This window comes from Anabrus simplex, chromosome 14 (assembly GCF_040414725.1).
Source record: "Anabrus simplex isolate iqAnaSimp1 chromosome 14, ASM4041472v1, whole genome shotgun sequence".
Classification (NCBI taxonomy): Eukaryota; Metazoa; Arthropoda; class Insecta; order Orthoptera; family Tettigoniidae; genus Anabrus; species Anabrus simplex.
In genome coordinates, this window is record NC_090278.1 from 23,811,503 (window position 1) to 23,832,087 (window position 20,585).

At 39.3% G+C, this 20,585-nt stretch overlaps 1 protein-coding gene across 2 annotated transcripts in view; it reads left to right on the plus strand.

Moving 5' to 3' along the window:
* Window positions 1-696: 696 nt before the first annotated feature.
* Stt3A (catalytic subunit 3A of the oligosaccharyltransferase complex) overlaps window positions 697-20,585 on the plus strand; it is a 182,687-nt gene continuing 162,798 nt past the window's right edge. Inside the window, exons 1-2 of one of the 2 annotated variants that reach the window (XM_067158057.2) lie at window positions 697-1,006; window positions 18,889-19,005. In XM_067158057.2, the coding sequence (XP_067014158.1) occupies window positions 18,909-19,005 (97 nt within the window). In that variant the 5' untranslated portion in view covers window positions 697-1,006; window positions 18,889-18,908. The remainder of the gene's footprint in view (window positions 1,007-18,888; window positions 19,006-20,585) is intronic. The other variant, XM_067158058.2, reaches the window with a different exon arrangement.

Below are 20,585 nucleotides of genomic sequence, written 5' to 3' on the forward strand. Positions count from 1 at the left end.
TACAAGAACCTCGAGAGAATTGAAAAGGTGAAAGCAAGATTCATAAAGCACTGGCTGCGAATAGGGAAGTATGCACCATCGAGACTTGCCTATGAATTAGCAAGAGAGACCTTCTTCATAGAGGATATCAGGTATAAGCTAAGCCTGCCATCTACTGACGCTTACCAGGCACTTCTAGCTGCTAGACAAAGGAAACGAATGGACATCGACTTGGAATTTTACAGTACCGATGCAATGCAAGACAGATCATGGACAAACGCTAACGAAGAACAAAGACACACAATCACAAGACTAGCCATTCATGGCTACCACCACAAGTTATGTACCAATAAGAAATTCCACCTACCAGACGGGAATTGCATATGTTCGCTCTGTGGAAAGTGCTGCGAAAAATACCATATTGTGTTATGTTCAAAAAGGACCAAAAGCATCACGCAAATTAGCAAAGAATAATTTCATATTTGATGTAATCATATTGTATATGCCCTTTCGGGTGCTTTTCCTATTATTATTATTATTATTATTATTATTAATGAGCAGGCAGTATAAACAGCCATCGTATGCAGATCGAATAGGCAGTGGTTGTTGAGTTTGATGTCGATGTTTTACACAATCGATTGAGGTCGACTATGTGGCGATTGTCTTTTGTTTACAAAGCACTTCAACTATATACGTATATCATTACGTATGGCAGCATTGCCAGATTCGTAGATATTACATATACTACAATTCGTCTGCGTTGAATTGTGAACCACTTCTGTATAAAATTAGCCAGTTGTGTAATTTGGGAATGATGTGCTGTGGAGTGTTGTTTCTCACCGTGGACAGGCCCAATTGACAAGGATAACAATATATGTTTTGGAGTCTTGGCACCGTTGTAACCTGCCACGCTGAACTTACGTCTTACCGGCATCCGTTGTGCTGTCGTGCAAGTTGGTGAAATAAGTGTTGTGTGGCAGGGTGGATGAATTCTTCCACCTGAGTAGCTGATTGCCTTATTGGTTAAGTACGACATCCTGAATGTTTCATTAACGTTCAGAATACTTTTCATACCATTTTCAATTTATCATAATGTTGTGCCCCTAACCCTAGAATGTTGGATACAATGATATGTATGTTTCTTAAATGTAGAATTAGATTTTGGGGCATAATTACTCTGTTGTTGTTAGTCGTAGATATTACGTCCTGTTATTTTTGAGGAGCCCCAGATTCGTCTTGCATACACACTACTTCTGATGATTGACAGTGTTTAAGTCACACATGTGGATGAGACTATGTTTATAGTCAAACATGCTAATTATGTTCTTTTTTCATATCTCTTGCGCCGTATTTTGGAAGGAAATAATAGCATATATGCTACATTCTATAGTAAAGTAATATTTATGGTAACTTTCTTCTGCATGACTGCTTTACTGAGGTACAGCGACTGACTTTGGTTCGTCATGTAGCAGTTAATGTATGGAGGGTGTTAATGGACATTTAGAGAATAATTAGGTCGCATTTTAGTTATTTGACGTGTGTTAAACGTGTTTTTCTGTTGTTTTTTTCTGGATATCAGTGTGTTCCAAATTGCATATTTTTTAATAAGGATATAAGGATTAATAAAGGATGAATGTGATAATTTATTATAAATTGAGACATTTTTGTGTTTTATAGCCTGTGTCTTTAGAGCCACCAATCGTTCTGTACCACTGTTCATCTTAGAAACATTTAATAAGCTGTCATGTCAGTCCAGTGCAAAGATCATATTAAAAAACGAATATCTGCGTATTAGTATGAGGAACACAGATGGTTATATACATCAGGCTATTATAACTTCAGTGGTGTTCTCGCAACATTAGTACCATGGTTACCACATGCATCGCCAATATCTACGTGCAGTTTGACTGTCCTATGTGTATTTATCGCAGATGACGTGATCGAGCAAAGTACAACACTACCAACCACTCTACTTAGGAACTGGGCTATCAGTGAGCGAAGGCCGTCTAGTTACCTGAGGAAATGCCATTGGTCTGCACTGGTTAGGGTAGGGCATGGACAAGACCAATGGTCTGGATTGGTTAGGGCAGGAGCTGGACAAGACCATTGGTCTGGATAGGTTAGGGTAGGGTCTGGACAAAACCAGTGTTATGAGGACTGGCAAAGGGGGTTAGAGCTGCAGTGCTTTTTTTACTTCGCAGGTTGTCAATGCTACATGCTTCTATTCACTAATGGCAATGACATAACACATTTTACGACAGCCAATAGCAACCTGCAAAGCCAATAGCAATGCGCGTAGCCATTCCAGCAATGGAAAATGGCGTGCGCTATTCTTCGTTAGGTTATAAAAGTAAATGTACTTTTTGGGGTGGGTTGGTGGGTCCCTGGCCATGGCAATGGACACATCTCTTCTCTAAAAGGAATTCCACGTAAATTTTGCATGCTTTATTGTACATCACCTCCTTATAAAACTTGCGTGAATAAGTCTGAAGATTTACCAATCAGACTGACTGAGAGTGGTTTTTGGTTAGGATAGCTACCGTGACTGGTAACAAAAAAAAATCTCCTTTTTTTTTCATGTTGTTGGGGTTTTAAAAGGGAGGGCCACATGACACACTGATGCTTGCTGTGTTCACTTTGTACTGTCTTGCCTTCATGAACCATGTTATGATACAGCAAATAATAATAATAATAACTTTCAATTATTTGTGCAAAACCACTTTGGTCTTGCTTAGGCGTTCAGTGTAACAATGAAAATCCCTAGAAAATGTTGTAGTCCTGCTATTGGCTTGTTATTTTTTCTTCCATTATGCAACATTGGGATCTTTATAAATAACAGTCCCCAAATGCTCATTGATTCTTTGCATAGGATTGTGGTAAACATTTCTTGGGAGTTAGAACCATATGGTAAAACTCTTGGCTTTGAATAAAGTTTTGACCATTGAAAATGAAAACCTACAACCTGTTTTCCAGTCATTGACTGGGTCAGAGATGCAATGAAAGAACCATATATCGTCGGCGTTCGGGCAGAAGTGACTGTACCCTGATTTTAACATTATAGCATAATATTTTAATGGAAAGTTTGGCTTTCATGGGACACAAGGATATCTAACCCTTATCAATCAATCAATCAATCAAGCACTGCTGATCTGCATTTAGGGCAGTTGCCCAGGTGGCAGATTCCTTATCTGTTGTTTTCCTAGCCTTTTCTTAAATGATTGCAAAGAAATTGGAAAATTATTGAACATTTTCCTTGGTAAGTTATTCCAATCCGTAACTCCCCTTCCTATAAACGAATATTTGCCCCAGTTTGTCCTCTTGAATTCCAACTTTATCTTCATATTGTGATCTTTCCTACTTTTAAAGACACCAGTCAAACTTATTCGTCTGCTGATGTCCTCCCATGCCATCTCTCCACTGACAGCTCGGAACATACCACTTAAGTCAAATAAATATTAAAGTTTATTTATTCCACCTATTCAATACATAAAAAGAGATTTTAATAAAGAATTAAATAAAATTATAGGGACATGTTTTGCCCTTTAATTAAAGGCATCTTCAGCCTTAATCTCAATTTGAAAGATAATGAATCAGGTACCTGATTGTAATTAAATTACATATGAATGTGAAGATGATGTTGGAAATATGCTTCAAATGGTGAGCGAAATGGTTGACAAGAGTTATGATATTCTTAAAATGAAGCCTTAATAAAGTCTAATATACAAATAGTTCTGGGACACAGTGTTGGAGGAGGAGTGGTGGAAAGACCGAAGAAAGTGGAGAGGAACCATATTTGCCCCTACCCGGCTACAGCTGGATAAAGGGAAATGATGATGATGATGATGATGATGATACAAATAGTTGTAAATTTATACACTTTCTTGAATGTCCTTGTTTAAAAATTGGTAACAAATTGTATACTGGTAGTTTTATAAGAACGTAAATTTTGTAAAGTGGCGTCCTGTGGAGGTTGAGGGCGTTAGAGAAAACTTTTGGATCTTAAACAGATTGAATGTCACAATAATAATAAAAATGTAGTTGATAATTCCAAATGAAGTATTGATAATTCCAAATGAAGTATTAATACCATTGCCATTGCCCACCGTCCATCTCACAACACTATCGAGGTCACCCTGCAGCTGTTCACAACCTTGTAACTTATTTATTACTCTGTACAGAATAACATCATCTGCAGACAGCCTTATCTCTGATTCCACTTCTTTACACATATCATTGATATAAATAAGAAAACAAAAAGGTCCAATAATACTGCCTTGAGGAATTCCCCTCTTAATTACTACAGGGTCAGATAAAGCTTCGCCTACTCTAATTCTCTGAGTTCTATTTTCTAGAAATATAGCCACCCATTCAGTCACGCATTTTTCTCATCCAATAGCACTCATTTTTGCCAGTAGTCTTTCATGATCTACCCTATCAAATGCCTTAGATAGGTCAATCATGCCTTAGACTTCAAGAACTGTACCCTCTTGTATAGCCTATATTTTAACATTATAGCATTATATTTTATTGGAATATGTGGCATTCATGTTTAGTCTAAGTAATGTTTTACACTGTATATTCGTTATTGAATAAGCAGCTGACGCTGACCTAATTCACAGGTTGAAACCGGTACTGTGTTTTAATGTGTTCGATAGATTTTAGACACTTTATATAATAAAGTATTGATTAGGTGAAAACTCTCATCCTTTATACTTATGTGCTCAAACTATCAATACGGACAATGAAGCTGATTGATTATAGAAGTGACTAAGTCCATTTTTTACGAATTTGAGTTAAATGCACTACTGGGGTGAAGAAAACACGTTCTGCACGATAGTGTGGTCATTATTTTAATATAATGAACCATTTTGGGGTTACGGGTACCCTACCCTATAATGTGAAGTCCATTTTTTAAGATTGACGTCCATGCAAAAGTGACTAAGTAGACTTAATCACTTAATATGCAACATAGTAGAAGGCATTGAAAAAAGAACTAGCCCAAAAGGTGTGATAGCCTTGCAGTAATATAGAATCATATATCAATTATTTCTTAAAACCCATTTATCTCAAAACTATGTTTTTGGACTGGTAACTTCTGCCAGAATGCTGACAATGTAGGCTATTAGTACGATGGGGTCGCCACTTCCAAAGTGATTTATTAATGACTGATAAATGTTATGAAATGATAATGGAGAGTGTTGCTGGAATGAAAGATGACGGGTAAAACAGGATTACCTGGAGAAAAACCTGTCCCACCTCCGCTTTGTCCAGCACAAATCTCACATGGAGTGACTGGGATTTGAACCACGGTATCCAGCGGTGAGAGGCTGATGCACTGCCGTCTGAGCCACGGAGGCTCTCAAAGTTTTGACCATTAGTTTACTCAAAAGCAATAAGATTACTTTAAGGGGGGAAAAAATAATTGCTTGTTATCTGTTTAACATCAGACTGACTGAGAGTGGATTTTGGTGACACTAGGATAGAAAAGGGATTGAACTGCAAAACTAGCTGCCGCGACTTTAGTAAAAATACATCGCCATCCTTTTCCTGGTGTGAAAATGGGAAACAATGGAAAATCATTGTTAAGGGTTACCGACGATAGAGTTCACGGCTACCAACTCCCACGTGCAAGCATAGAACTGCGTGATCTGTTCCACAAAGCTGGTTCACTTGGTAAAATGTAATTTAATGATCATCATCATCGTTCAACCTTTCCAGCATGCCAGGTAGGGTGGTTGTAAAAGAGCATTCTCCAATGCTGTCTGTCCAAAAACATTGTGTTGTTCATGACAAATTCCCAACTCCGTCGTCTGCTCTCCGAATCTTCCCTCAGTTGGTCTATCCATCTTTTTCTTGGTCTACCAACCAGTCTTCTGCATGTTAGTCTTCTTTTCATATAAGAACGCGTAGCCTATATGATGTAGTTGGCAATTTGCTCTAACAGAGATTAATTTATTAATAATTGATGCACTCATCTGGCACAGTTTCGTAACCCTTTGTAATCATAGCTTCAATAACTTGTCTCTTACCAACTCGTGATTACTCAGACCTCGATTTGTTGGAACTCTGGATAATTTGGACAAAAAGTTTGTTCAGAAACATGCCAACTGAATGCAGGGGTCTGCTGGATCACACTAAGTTAGTACAGACCAGGAGGAAGAAATTACAGCCCCTGTCTATTGTAAGTTAAGTGCTCGTGTAGCTAAGTATGCTTATCAGTGTTATAGATTACAGTTCAGCCTATAAACTCCAGCCATTGTGTAGATACTTCTGGACTGCACGTGAGAGCAAAATTATCACAGTGACAGACCAGTCATCATGTTCCTGTTATAGACTAGGCTAATTGAAATAGTGTATGTATCAGACTCTGGCTAATACTTGAGAACCAGTCCAGTAAATTAGTTTTATTATACCTCATTTAGGTGTTTTGCAAATAGACTTATTGTAATTTTGTATTCGGGAGATAGTGGGTTCGAACCCCACTGTTGGCAGTCCTGAAGATGGTTTTCTGTGGTTTCCCATTTTCTTACCATTCCTAGCCCTTTCATGTCCCACTGTCGCCAGAAGACCTAACTGTGTAGGTGCAACGTAAAGCAAATCATTTAAAAAATTTATATTGAAATTTTAAACTTTCCCAGTAGAGTATGTAGCATTTTTATTCATGTATTTATCTTAAAAAATATTATAGGCCTACTTTAAAGAACAGAATCAGTTTATATTCCCTGGACACAACGGTATTTCCCTTCAGTGGTAGAATTACTGTCCGTGCTTGCCAACCTTGGTAGCGTTATTAGGAGTTAGAATTTAAGCAAATCTTACTTCGAATTCCTTTCAGAGAAGAGATGCGTTCTTTGCGATGTCCTGGAACCATCCTGCCCCAAAAACTACATTTACTTTTATAAACCAAAGAAGAGGAGCACTCGCCACTGTCCATTGCTAAAGTACAAAATTGCATTCCTATTGGCCAGCGTAAAGTTGCATGTGACGTCATTCATGTCAATCATAATAACTAGATTGTATTACCAACCCTGGCAGAATAAAAACACAAAGAAACAGGACATATAAAGAAAACAATGCTGAATACAGGATAGGAATGATTTAATATCAAACTTACCTTTATGCAGAAGAGGGTACAGTGCTGCAGCGGCGATAAGGAATTGGTGTACTCTCTGTTCCAGGGAGTAAGAGCTTTTGAATAGAGATTTGGCTACCCTAACCTATCCAGACCAATGGCTTTGTCCACACGTACCCTAACCAATCCAGGTCAGTGATGTTTCCACAGGAAACTAGAGGCCTAACGCCACTTTGTGGTGGCTCTAACCTGGAGGCTTATGCCACCAAACCCCCTTTTGCTTATCACCAAATCACTGGTCTCGTCCACACCTAGCCTAACCAATCCAGACCAATGATCTTGTCCAGGCCATTCGTGTTTATACAGGAAACTAGAGGCCTAACGCCACTTCGTGGTGGCTGTAACCTGGAGGCTTATGCCACCAAACCCCCTTTTGCTTATCACCAAATCACTGGTCTTGTCCACACCTACCCTAACCAATCCAGACCAATGATCTTGTCCAGGCCATTCGTGTTTATACAGGAAACTAGAGGCCTAACGCCGCTTCGCAGTGGCTCTAACCTGGGTGCTTATGCCCCCAAACCTCTCTTGCTTGTCCCCAAATCACTGTGCTTATCCACCCCTACCCTACCTAGGGAGGTTGGCAGCCTTGTCGACCGCCCAGACCACGTCTCCCATGAGAAAGCAGAGAGAAGTAAACAAAAAACAGTTACTCCACGCAGAGCCTAGGCACTAATATTGGTGAGCATGGATGGTAGTAATGATAGTCCCTCTACTCGCCAAACACATTTTAATATCTTTGTGTAACTTGAACAGTTCCTTACCCACTTTAGTACGAGTTATTGAAAATAGAAATATAGTGTATTCAGCAATAGGAGAGTCTTTTGCTAGAGCTTGGAAACTCCAAGAGAAACCTGCAAGTAGTGATGGGTTGAACCAATTCATTCCTATGAAATACTTCACTCATTCGCACTCTTTACTGTGAATCGTTCAAATAAAGTAGTTTGTTCACGAAGTAATGAAGCTTGATGAAGCTGCTGAGTATGTCTTTCAGCAGCGACTTCATTCACAGTGTCTCGCTCACTCAATAAAGCTTCATAATACTTAATAATATTACGAACAGATGGCAGAGCTATGCAATTATGGACCAAATGGCTTAAATGCTTACAGCATCTAGATGATGGTTGATAGGGGCAAGCAAAACATAAACAGAGAAACCTGTCTCATATAAAGAAAGGAAATACATTTAATCTAGGCTCGTCTTAATTCGAATGATGCACTGAACAGTTTCTTTATCTGCCACGTGATAACTTTTTTAGCTGTACTGTGGCAGAAAACTCCAGGGTTACCAACGTTATTCATCAGATCATAACATTTTTTCCTCTTAAAATTCAATCCGAAATAGAATGAATATGATTACCTATTTATCTAACTTGATGAGTCTGTCATTAATTTTCTTTGTGATTTTATTTTTGTCAGGAATAATAATCCTTGAAATTCAAAAAGTAAATTGTCATGTTGGGCCGTTGGTACCATTTGAGGTAAAATCCCTCTTTCTTGTATTCGGACAGCAGTTTGTGTATCTCTTCACTGTTATACAATGGCTAGCAACTCGTGATCGCAGAAAAGTAGTGAAATTTGGGGTATCTTCGCCGATTTAGGTGATGGGATATCTAAGTGTAACTTTTGTTCAAAGCAAATTTCGTACAAAGGAGGGAATACATTTAATCTTGCTCGTCATGTTTACATGATGCACCCAACAGTGTCTTTATCTGCCAGACGTTTAGCACCTCCTAGTACTGCACCTGTTGGTATTTCTCCAAAAGATAACCAGGATGATCCACATCCAGCAATATCAACTGCCAGCACCGAACAGCAGTCAGTGCACGGGATAACAGTAATCTGTCCCCAGAATCAAGGAACACAATCCATGTATTTTGCAAAGACTCTGTCTAACAAAACTTGTTATGATGTACTCTTCTCTTTTAGTGGTCGTCATGTGACTGATGAGGAGAAGGGAACAGAAACCACCGGGCAAGTTGGCTGTGTGGTTAGGGGCATGCAGCTGTGAGCTTGCATCCGGGAGATAGTGGGTTCAAACCCCATTGTCAGCAGCCCTGAAGATGGTGTTCCGTGGTTTCCCATTTTCACACCAGGCAAATGCTGGGGCTGTTGCTTAACATCATGGCCACTTCCTTCCCACTCCTAGACCTTTCCTATCTCATCATTGCCATAAGACCTGTCTGTGTCGGTGCGATGTAAAGCAAATTGTACAAAAAATAAACCATATTTCCAGTTAACGTCAACACAGCTTAAATACAGCTACGTTATGTGGTCAGCATGGTTTTGCTAGAAGGGATTTGGGAAAGCCCTGGACACGAGGCAGGACAGGCATTTGTTAAACTTCTTGTGTCATGAACGTCATTCAGCCTCAACCCCTAAACTGCCTTAAACTTTAGGCAGGAAGAGTCCCTCTACTTGCCAAATACACTGTAATATCTTAGTGATTTTTGTACCTTATTATCATAACCAGGAGAAATGTAGTAACCATACAACCATGAAAGAGTGCTGCAGCAGAAACGGAGGACAGTGCTATGTTATTCTTAGCATCTTACTGAGTTCTCCAGACACTGCTACAAACTGTTCACATAAACACAGGTTGTGAGCTGAAGATCATTTTTCATCATTGGTTTCTTGCACAGCATATGCTGAGTGATGCGAGACGTAGGAGGGTAGACTTTGTTCAGGTGTGTTTGTATACACTGAACATTTAGGAAATATTAAGTTTCTGAAATGTATTTTACGATTTTTTTCACTATAATGTAATTTATATCTGGCTCTTAAACTAAAATGGTCAGCGTGTTCCCTTCAGTTCAGAGGGTCCCTGTTTCAATTCCTGCATACCCCTTGGTATTTCCTGCCTGTCATAAGGGGCAACGAAGGGATGCTGAATTTTGAGCCATGAGATTATCGGTGATTAGTACCATCACGTGAGGAACACCATGAGTCAACTTTTTTTGCAATAAGTACAACTATACGAGGAATACCATGGGTCTTTGGGTGGATCACTATGGGTTTACAGTACCTGTGTAGGCTATAGTATCCGCTACTATGACGGAGGCTCATCCTCTGTCTAGATTCGGTTGAACACCCCAAGGAGACAAAAAGAGGCTATCGCCGCTGCAAGTGTTTCAGCATCTGGTTACAGACATCATGGGTCTGCATTCCGAGGAACGCCTTGGTTCTGGGTGTTGCCTGTGATTAATACCACTATATGAGCGACGCCATGGTTATGCATTCTCACTATGTGAGGAACACCACGGGATAGCTTGGGTCCATGTGATTAGTACCATTACATGAGGAACACCATGGGTTTGTGTTACCTATGAGTGACGCCATTATGTGAGACACGCCATAGGTCTGTGTTACCTGTGAGTAGTACCACAATGTGAGGAACACCGTGAGTCTGTGTTACTTGTGATGGTTACCGCTACTTGAGAAATGCCCTGGTTCTACTTTACTAGCAATAAGTACCATTATGAGGTGCCGTTGACCTGGATTTTGGACCCCTTTAGACAACAAGCATCATCGATTCAGGATTGTGCTTTGGAAGCACCCCTTTGGTCAGTATATACCATTCTTTTAAGTTAGTTTCTTGGAAGGTGGGGCATTGCGGGTCAGATCCATGGATTGTTTTAAGTTCATAATCATTGTTCATCGTCGTCTTTTTGAATTCTAGTCAGTAGATCAATTTTGGAATTATTTTTAACTTTAAATATTGTGAATTGGATCTGCTGATTATTTTTAATTCATATTCATCACATCAAATAGGGAAGAAATTAAAGCTATTGAAACAGAGGACGGGATCATTATCAGAGACGTAGTAGGAATCAGAGAAGAGATGAAGAGTTATGTTAAATAATTATTGAATGGGGAGTGTGAAAAAAGAACAATTTACCAAAGTCACTAATGAATTACAGAAGGAACAACCTTCAATTACTTGGAAAGAGACAGAAAATGACCTGAAGAAAAGTGGAAAGTCAGCAGGAGCAGATGAACTAACAGCAGACATGATAAAGGCAGCTGGAATCCCTGGTATACAGTGGCTACATCGAACACTGGGAGTTATATGGAAAGAGAACAAGTTGGACTGGAAAAAAGAAATTATAATATTATTGTTTAAAAAAGTAGAAGGAAGTGCACTAATTATAGAGAAATCACCCTTTTGTTACATTGCCGTAAGATAATGGAGAAAATCATAAAACAGAAACTGACAGAAATAATGGAAGATCAATTTGAAGAGGAGCGGATTTAGAAGAAATAGAGGAACCACAGACCTAACTTTTTCACTCGGGCAGCTAATGGAAAAATTTGGGGGAAAAAAGGAGGACTTGATAATAGTGATTTGGATTTGGAAAAATCATATGACAGGGTGGAGAGAGGAAAAATATAGGAATGTTTAGAAAAACATAACATCCCAGAAGCTCTAATTTAAAAAAGTTTGGATGTTGTATGATGATTGTGAAAGTAGTGTGCAAGTAAGAGAAATATGATCTCAGTGGTTTAAAACAAGAAGAGGTGTCCAACAAGGGAGTTCTCTTTCCCCATTGCTCTTCATTTCACTCATGGATACTATTATAAAGGAAGTCAAAGAAATAGATGAGGAAGATGTTGCCGTGTGGGGAGAAACTGAGAGAGATATTCAGAGGGGACTGGATCTTTCGAACATCAAATTTAAAAAAAAATTAACTGTGAGCAAGAGCAAAACAGTGCTGATGAAAGTTAGCAGGACAAATGCACCTTGTAACCTCACTCTCGAGGGAGAGAAGATTGAATGTGTGAATACCTTGAAATATCTGGGGAGTACACTATCAAATGATGGAAGTGCCAAGAACGAAGTGTTGAAGAGGGTGCAAAAAGGATCCAACTTCTTCCATCAAGTATGGAATATAGTATGGTACAAGGGAGTTCCTCAGGGGACTAACTGTTTAAGACATTTCCTGCCAAAAATGACATGTAGTCTGGAGAGTTATGTCATACATAAAAAAGAAGTAAGTTAACTGCAAGCTGCTGAAATTAATTTCCTTAGATCAGCTGTACACAAAACAAAGAAGGACAATGATCAGATATGAAGAGACCTGCAGGTCAACCTGACCATGGAAGAAAGGCTGAAATAGCTAGAACACGTTAAGCGGATGCAGGAGACTCGAACACCAAGGGAGTATTTTGAAAAGATCGTTCCGGGATGAAGACCAATTGAATGGCCTCGGAAAAGGTGGTTAGATCAGATAAGAGAAGACCTAGAGAAGAGAGGAGAATCATCTGATGCCCCAGAGAGAAAAGAAGCATACCAGGACCATAATAAATGGAGGCACATCGTTCTTAAGCATCCTACCTGGCTCACTGGAAGGAATTGATGACAATGATGAGGGGCCAATCACCTAGATATTAGGCCCCTTTAAACAACAAGCATCATCATCAATATTGCTGCCAAGCCAAGTGGGGCATTTTAACCAGTCCTGGCTAACTCCTCCAACTTGCGGACTGGGGGTTTGTGTTGGTCCCTATACACATACCACTCCACACACAAACAAGCAAAACTGAATGCATCCATCCACATAGCATTGGTGTTGGGAAGTGCATTTAGCCATAAAACATAACCAAGACCCTTTGTATGACACAGTTGACTCCTGAGACCCTGTCAGAGTGTGGGAAAAGCAGTGGAAGAAGATGATAATGATTGATGAAATGGCTTATGGCTTTTTTTTAGTGCCGGGAGTGTCCGAGGACATGTTCGGCTCACTAGCTGCAGGTCTTTCGATTTGATGCCTGTAAGCGACGTGTGCGTCATGATGCGGCTGAAATTATGATGAAGACGACACGTACACCCAGCCCCCATGCCAGAGAAATTAACCCGTGATGGTTTAAATTCCCGACCCTGCTGGGAATCGAACCTGGGACCCCTGTCACCAAAGGCCAGCGCGCTAACCATTTAGTCATGCAGCCGGACATAATGATTGATTGTATTTTATAACTTCACTAGCAGGTGAATTCAACCGAGATAGATTTTTCTAAACCATTTAATTAAGTACAAAAAGAAAAACTATTTATTAACATACATCGTATTCACTTTTAATATTGGTCATTTTCTATTATTTCAATGTTTCAACCCCCGCCCATAGGGGTGTCTTACCCTGCAGTTTTCTTTCCCGAACAGTAAGTCATATGATTATAATGTTTTGTTGAGAACTATGCTGGAATATGTACACGTACATCCATGATCTCGGTCATTTTGGACATTCCTTTCACCCCTTTGTATGACACAGTTGACTCCTGAGACCCTGTCAGAGTGTGGGAAAAGCAGTGGAAGAAGATGATAATGATTGATGAAATGGCTTATGGCTGCAGGTCTTTCGATTTGATGCCTGTAAGCGACGTGTGCGTCATGATGCGGCTGAAATTATGATGAAGACGACACGTACACCCAGCCCCCATGCCAGAGAAATTAACCCGTGATGGTTTAAATTCCAGATTGGAAATGGGCTTTGTCTCAAACGGCATCCAGAGTGTCAAGGTTTATCTCGGCTACCCCAAAGACTATGAACTCTCCACTAATATCGGCCATTTTTCAGATTTTTACATTTCACCCCTTCCTTTAGGGGTGGTAGGGGTTTCTTGCCCCTACAGTAATTGTTCCAGATATTAAGTTATGTGTGTATCTAGTTTGGTTGAGAGCTATGCTGAAACGCACACACACATTGACCCGTATTCTTTGTCAGTTTCAACATTTTCTTTCTTCACTCCTTACCCTATATTCCGTGGGGACTGAACTTGGACTTTTCATTTTTATATACCGTTTGTAGAAGAAAATAAGTTTTAAGAAGCACATCATAAACTTTACGCACTGTTGGTTAGGCAACCCGCTGATCAGACTTGTCATTCGATTTACTTACCTTCCCCTATTTTCTTTTAACCACCCTTCTCACCCCCTATGCCGAACTACCCATCAGATTTTGTTCAAACCACTTCCTCAACCCTCCAAGGGGTAATAAGAACAAATTGTGACATTTTCAGTAAAATCGGTCCAGTAGTTTTTGAATCCATTCTAGACATACATACAAAACATTTATTTTTTAAAATATATATACATTTTGGGTTCATTAAATTCATATCCAAGTGTTGTGCTATATTAAATTACCATGATTGGTGTGGAGTTTTTCTTTCCAGTCTTATTCAAAAATTCCCCTATATTCACACATCCTAGACTTCATTCTAGTTACTGTATTTTTTACCCTCTGCAGGTTGGTAGCTGTACTTCTTGTTACCCTCGCTTTCTCTACTTCTAAGATACTACCTTCTGGTGAACTAATAATTTCTTTGTTATTAGTGTCCTCATGTGAATTACCCTTCTTGGACCAGAAGTCCTTAACTTTTATTACCTCTGGCCACTGTTTCTCTGCTCCCGTCGTCTGCCCCTCTGCTGCTGGCCTCTGGACGTGACTCGAACCGGCAGTCAGCTACTCCAATGTCAGGGACTTCTGAAGGTTTTGGCCTCTGTCCACTTCCTTAAAGTGCATTGAACCTCTCTACCATCTGTAGTTTCACAAGTTGCTGCACAAGCACTGTTCTTACTCATAGCAGCATTGCACGGTCCATCTGTTGTATGCACTGCACTTTGTTGTTTCTGCTGCTCATCCATTTCCTTGATGTCCAAGCTTGCTTCCATCACAATCAGGCACTTCCCTCGTATGCATGCCTTGAGACATGAATTCCTTGCTCTTCCTAGATGTAAACGCAGAATTCCTGCTCTGTGATGGTGTATTTGTATTTGTCAATTTTCACTTGTGTTTTTTCTCCTCATAAATTCCTAGTGTACCTTAAAACTTCATTTGACATCAATGCCGATAATAACTTGACCTAAGTGCAGCCAGTATCCAGTATTCGGGAGATAGTAGGTTCGAACCCCACTGTCGGCAGCCCTGAAAATGGTTTTCCGTGGTTTCCCATTTTCACACTGTACCTTAATTAAGGCCACGGCTGCTTCCTTCCCACTCCTAGCCCTTTCCTGTCCCATCGTCACCATAAGACCTATCTGTGTCGGTGCGCCGTAAAGCAACTAGCAAAAAAAAAAAAAAAAATAACTTGACTTTTGGCCTCCTCCTCTTCACTCTCCCCACTCTGTGCACACCCTTTGATAGTAGCATATATGTTCATTCGCTGCAGTTTACCTTCGTATGGTTATTTTAACATCCAACACCGTATTTGCTATATCGTTAAAATTTTCATTATCACCCTCAGGTACACCGTAGATGAAAATATTTTTGCACCTGCCTTTTCTGGTTGACCATATTTTGTGGCCACTGTACACGTCTTAACTCTCTCTCCAAACCCAATCCTTTGCCTTTCAGTATGTCTAATTCACCAGTACCGGGCGAGTTGGCCGTGCAGTTAGGGGCGCGCAGCTGTGAGCTTGCATCTGGGAGATAGTGGGTTTGAATCCCAGTGTCGGCAGCCCTAAAGGTGGTTTTCTGTGGTTTCCCATTTTCACACCAGGCAAATGCTGGGGCTGTACCTTAAGGCCACGGCCGCTTCCTTCCAACTCCTAGCCCTTTCCTATCCCATCGTTGCCATAAGACCTATCTGTGTCGGTGCAACATAAAGCCACTAGCAAAAAAAAAAAAAAAAGAGCACCAGTATTCTGTTATTATTCTCAGTTCCCCTTTTACATACTCTTTTATCTCCTTCAGTTCATTATAAGCTATTGTTCCCAGAAAAGATCTCTAATTTGTTCCGCCTGCCAAGCCTCTCTGACTATTTCTTTGATCTTCTCCATCTCTTGCCAGTCAATGGATCCTGTCAGTGGTAGTGAGTTGATAGTCGGTGGAATCATTTAATTCTTGACTTGTCAAAAGAAACTGAGGAACTGACATTTTTGAAGAATTTTATTTAATTTTTTTGTTGTAAAAATGATGTGAAATTTTGTCTGTTTTATTTCTGGTGAAATTGTGTGATTTTAAAAAATTTTCAGGACTCACAGAAGAGACAATTATTTACTTAATCATTGGGTTTTAAAAGAAAAGACATTGATATTGGAGATCTCCAGTAATATGTTTGTTGTAACCCATTTTTTGTATCATCCTGTAGTTGCCACGTGGAGGCTTTGATCAGAAAATCGCTGAGTTTCGCAATCGAAACCTCTAGAATAATTTCCCACATTACCATATATGGTGCTGTAATGCTATTGGCGAAAATAACACTGAATTGTATTGGTGAAACTTCGGGCCGATTGGCTGTTTGAGTATTTCTCAATTTCCGGCCTTTTGGCTCTGTTTCTCTTTAGCAGGAGCAAGGCTCTGTTCAGCGTCTTTGCTTTTCGTACGTCTTAACGATCGGACACACCTTGTTAGGTGGTCCGCTCACCGGCTCCAGCCATCATGTTTTCTTTTCTCAAGTGTTAAATTAAAATTTAAATTTATTTGTGCGGAGTTTACCTTAGACTCTGGTTTTTCACCGTTTGATTTTGTAATGCCTTAGTTCGTCAGCTAGGCATATCCTTTGTTTTGGAGGCAATTCCTTTTATTAACCTTTTGTGTAAATGTGAATTTTAATTTTTCCATTTGGGTTGCCTCCAGTTATTCTGCATCAGTTTAGTGTACACCTGTTGAGCTATGTGTCCCTCACTGATGTGTATTAGGAGAGGACTGTGCCTCCAAAGGCCTCTGCACTAAATTTAAATTTTGGTTGTTTTCTTGTCTTGTAAAAACTCTTTGGATTTGCCTTGTAAGATAATTGTAATTATGTCATATTCCCCGTTAAATTTTCCCTGTAAATTTCATTATCAGAGTTATGCTCACCTTCTTAAAAGTAATTGTAATGTTGTGTTGGTATTTGATTTTCTGAAGAACCACCGATAGTAACCTCGTAGTTCGATTTAATTTTTAAAATTGATTTTGTTATCCTTTTTATTGGTGTTTTAGATCTTGTTAAAATTCTTTGTGAGTAAATCAGACAAAAGGGTTAATTATTATAAGTTAAGAACTTCATTTTCCCGTATTGAACTGAGATTCACAATTAGAATTCAAGAAGGTTCAACCTATTTAATACAAAATGTGTTGTACAAAGTGTTCACAACATATTAATTATTATTACTAGTACCGGTTTCGACGCTTAATGGCGTCATCATCAGCTAGAAATCTTGCCCTCGTCATTGTATCCGCAACTAAATCCATAACTAGGTCTCTAGCAGATGACCAAGATTTTCTGTAAGATGGTAATCTGTGGTAACTCATCATAAAATTAAGACCACTAAACTCTAAGAGCTCACTGTCCTGATTTCTTCTTCCATCTAGACCACATGTTTTATACACAGTCTTATCATCACTATTGCAATCGCTCACACCAAATAATGCTCCATTATATGTTATACCAGGCAGTAATCGCTGATCTTACCTTTACTCATTATGTTCTGTTATGCAGTTCATGTATGTTTAACACAACACAAAAAACATAGCTTGCAACAATCACATCTAATCAACATAAAAAAAACATGGTTACCAAAGAGAACAAGAAACATGGAACGATTATAGTTCTGTCGGTACTTAGAAGTACCTACTACATTTCAAAGAATAAAAGCTAGTTTAAGTGGCTTTACAGCACGCTGTTTAATTGCATACTTTACAATGTCCCACACAATAATATGAAAAATAATTACATATTTCTGGCTTCCGTCAACTAGAGGGAAACGAAATGTCAGTGCTTGGATACCAGACGAAAGTTTGAGTACCCCAAGCTAATTTAGTGCTTCTCTCTGGTGTCATTATTATGAATCACCCCACCAAAGACACTCTAATGTCTTCTGTAGGTACTGGAGAGTACCCACAAAACACAACACAACTGACCTTGCCCACTATAGTTTTATATAGGAGTAAATATGAGCCGGTACCTTAAAGTACTGGCAGGACACAAAGGGTTAACAGCATGCTGAAGAACCTCTTCATTTCATTTCTTTTATCTCTGATCCCTTGTTCTGTTTTTTATCAAACTAACACAATTTTTTTTCCAGCGCAAGGATGTTTCCATATTCACTTCTTTTACTTTTTAATACTTTATATAGTAACTTCCTATTTCCTTGACAGTCTTCCTCTATCCTGGTAGTAAAGTCCGATATTCCTGTGCTCGCTCTTCAATTTCTACCTCATTTCTTCTATCGCCTCTTTTGTTTTAATGTTCTAATTTTCTCTTCAACACTTTTCTTTCTTTTATTGCTGTCTTCACCCAGTCATTCTACCAAGGCCTTTCCTTCTCTATCAATTTTGAATCTGTTTTCCCCACAGATTTCCTCAGCTTCCTTTGCAAGTGTTTCTTTGAACAAGGTCCATTCTTCTTCTACCCCTCTAATCTCAGTTTTAGGAAATTTTGTTGTTATCCGTGCTTGGTATTTCTCTTCATTCTCTGAGTCCTTCAATTATCAGGTCTTAATCTTTGGCATTTTCATGCACTTAGCTTTGGGGACATGGACATCTTTAAGTTATTGTAAAAGGGTCAAAAGTCTATGTACCCCTTTCTAAATCCACTAGATCTGTTTTCATTCTTTTCTCTAATTCCTTTGTCTATGATTCACTCAAATATCTTAGCTGTGTATGGGACAAGAGTGATTTCTGTTTAATCCTTGAATGTCTTCCTGTCTCATTGAAAAGAAGAAAGTTATTAAGAATACTTTTCCCCGATCATTTGAGACTGCCTTTTCCTTCAATATTACTGCAATCAATCTATTCTCTCTTTTTATCATCCTGAATAAAGTTATGCCATAAAATAAAGAATGTGGATTTGTGTTACAGATAGACAACGGCAGACAGCCATGGGTTTGGTGGTGAAATCTCAGGGACTGCGTATGTCTCATGAGAAGCAGGAGACACTTCTGAAGTTGAGCATCCTCTCACTCGCTGCGATCCTCTGTAAGTATAATTTATGGAAGTATGAAGAGAACACGTTCGGAGCATAACGGTGTTTTTGTCTTTGTGGCCTTGTCAGAACTATTTTGTAGGAAAATTTACATAATTTTTGTGCTCAGTCATTTATTCTCTCTTAACTAATTTTTTTGTCATTTCGGGTTTGAGAAAAATTGTAGTGGAAGAGCAGCTGATGTTAACGGCCTGAAAAACATCTGCTGGACTGTAGAAGTAAATGGGAAGAATTCTATATGCATAATAATTAGAAATGATCAGTCGTATGTGAGAGAACACTTTATTCCCCAAAAGTCACCCTGCAGGGAATTGGTGAACAGAGTGGGGTTCATGATTACCTCAGTGACTTAACTGCTGGTTTCCCACCCAGAACCTCTCTGTGGATGGGGGCAGTGAATAACACCAACGCGATCCGCTGCCTATCATAAGAGGTGACTAAAAGGGGGAGATGCAGGGGCTGTCAACTTGGCAGCATGGGTTGGTGACCACGGGGCCCTTAGCTGAGTTCTGGCATTGCTTCCATTTACTCGTTCAAGGCTCCTCATTTTTATCTATCCTATCCAACCTTCCTTGGTCAAATCTTGTTAATTTTAAACCATAACGGTATTAGGTCACGAGGCCTAGGAAGTCTCACTCTCTCACACTTTGTGGCCCTAGTCCTTTTTTTTCAAATTGTCAGACCCCTTCCATTTTTTCAATCTGATTAGTGTTAATAGAGGATGGTTGCCTAGTTGTACTTCCTCTAAAAACAATACAGTAGAACCTTGATAATTCAAAATCGGTTAATTCAAAATGCTGCCTAATTCAAAGAATCTCTCGTTCCTTGAAACACAAAGTACAGTTTTGCATGTTATTTAAATTGCTTAATTCGAAATACAGATAATTCGTAATTCGAAGAACAGCGTCGGACCAATAATCGAAATTCAGACTTTTAATTCGAAATTCTTTCAATTAAAAATTCTCCGCTTCATGATAGAACGCATCTTCTGGAACGTGTAGTGGTATCTTTCCGAACTTTGACTTTGGTGTGCCTACAGCATGCGCAAGAGTTGCCACGTTCTAGTGAAATCGTACTGTAGTTCTTTTGTATTCTTGTAGTTACTCATTATACTTTAAGTTTTAGTGAGCAGTTATAAACTTCAAAGTTATTATATTTTATTTATACTGTGTCTTAGTTTTATTGTTACGGTATTTTAGTTTAAGGCATGTGTGTTCCTATTTTGCGTTGCAAGGTGACTAAGCTTCGGTATTCTTCCACGACACTGTGCAAGAAGATGAAAATTATAAGGGAGGTCGACAAAGGACAAGTGACAGTTGCCTGAGATGCTCTTCATTCATCGACAATCAAGAACTGCTTTGTCAAGTGTGGTTTTGGTTCATTAAATGAAGTAGAAGAAGGAGAGGAAGAAGGCGACAATGAAGATGAATGGGAGGAGTTACGGCAAAAGTCCAATGTTGGTATAACTTTCGCCATATACATCGCATACTACTTCAGAAGAGCAGGATACCGTCATGATGATCTGCTGTGATCATGTGACGCCAGAGGTAGCTGCAACCTGCAACTACAGCTG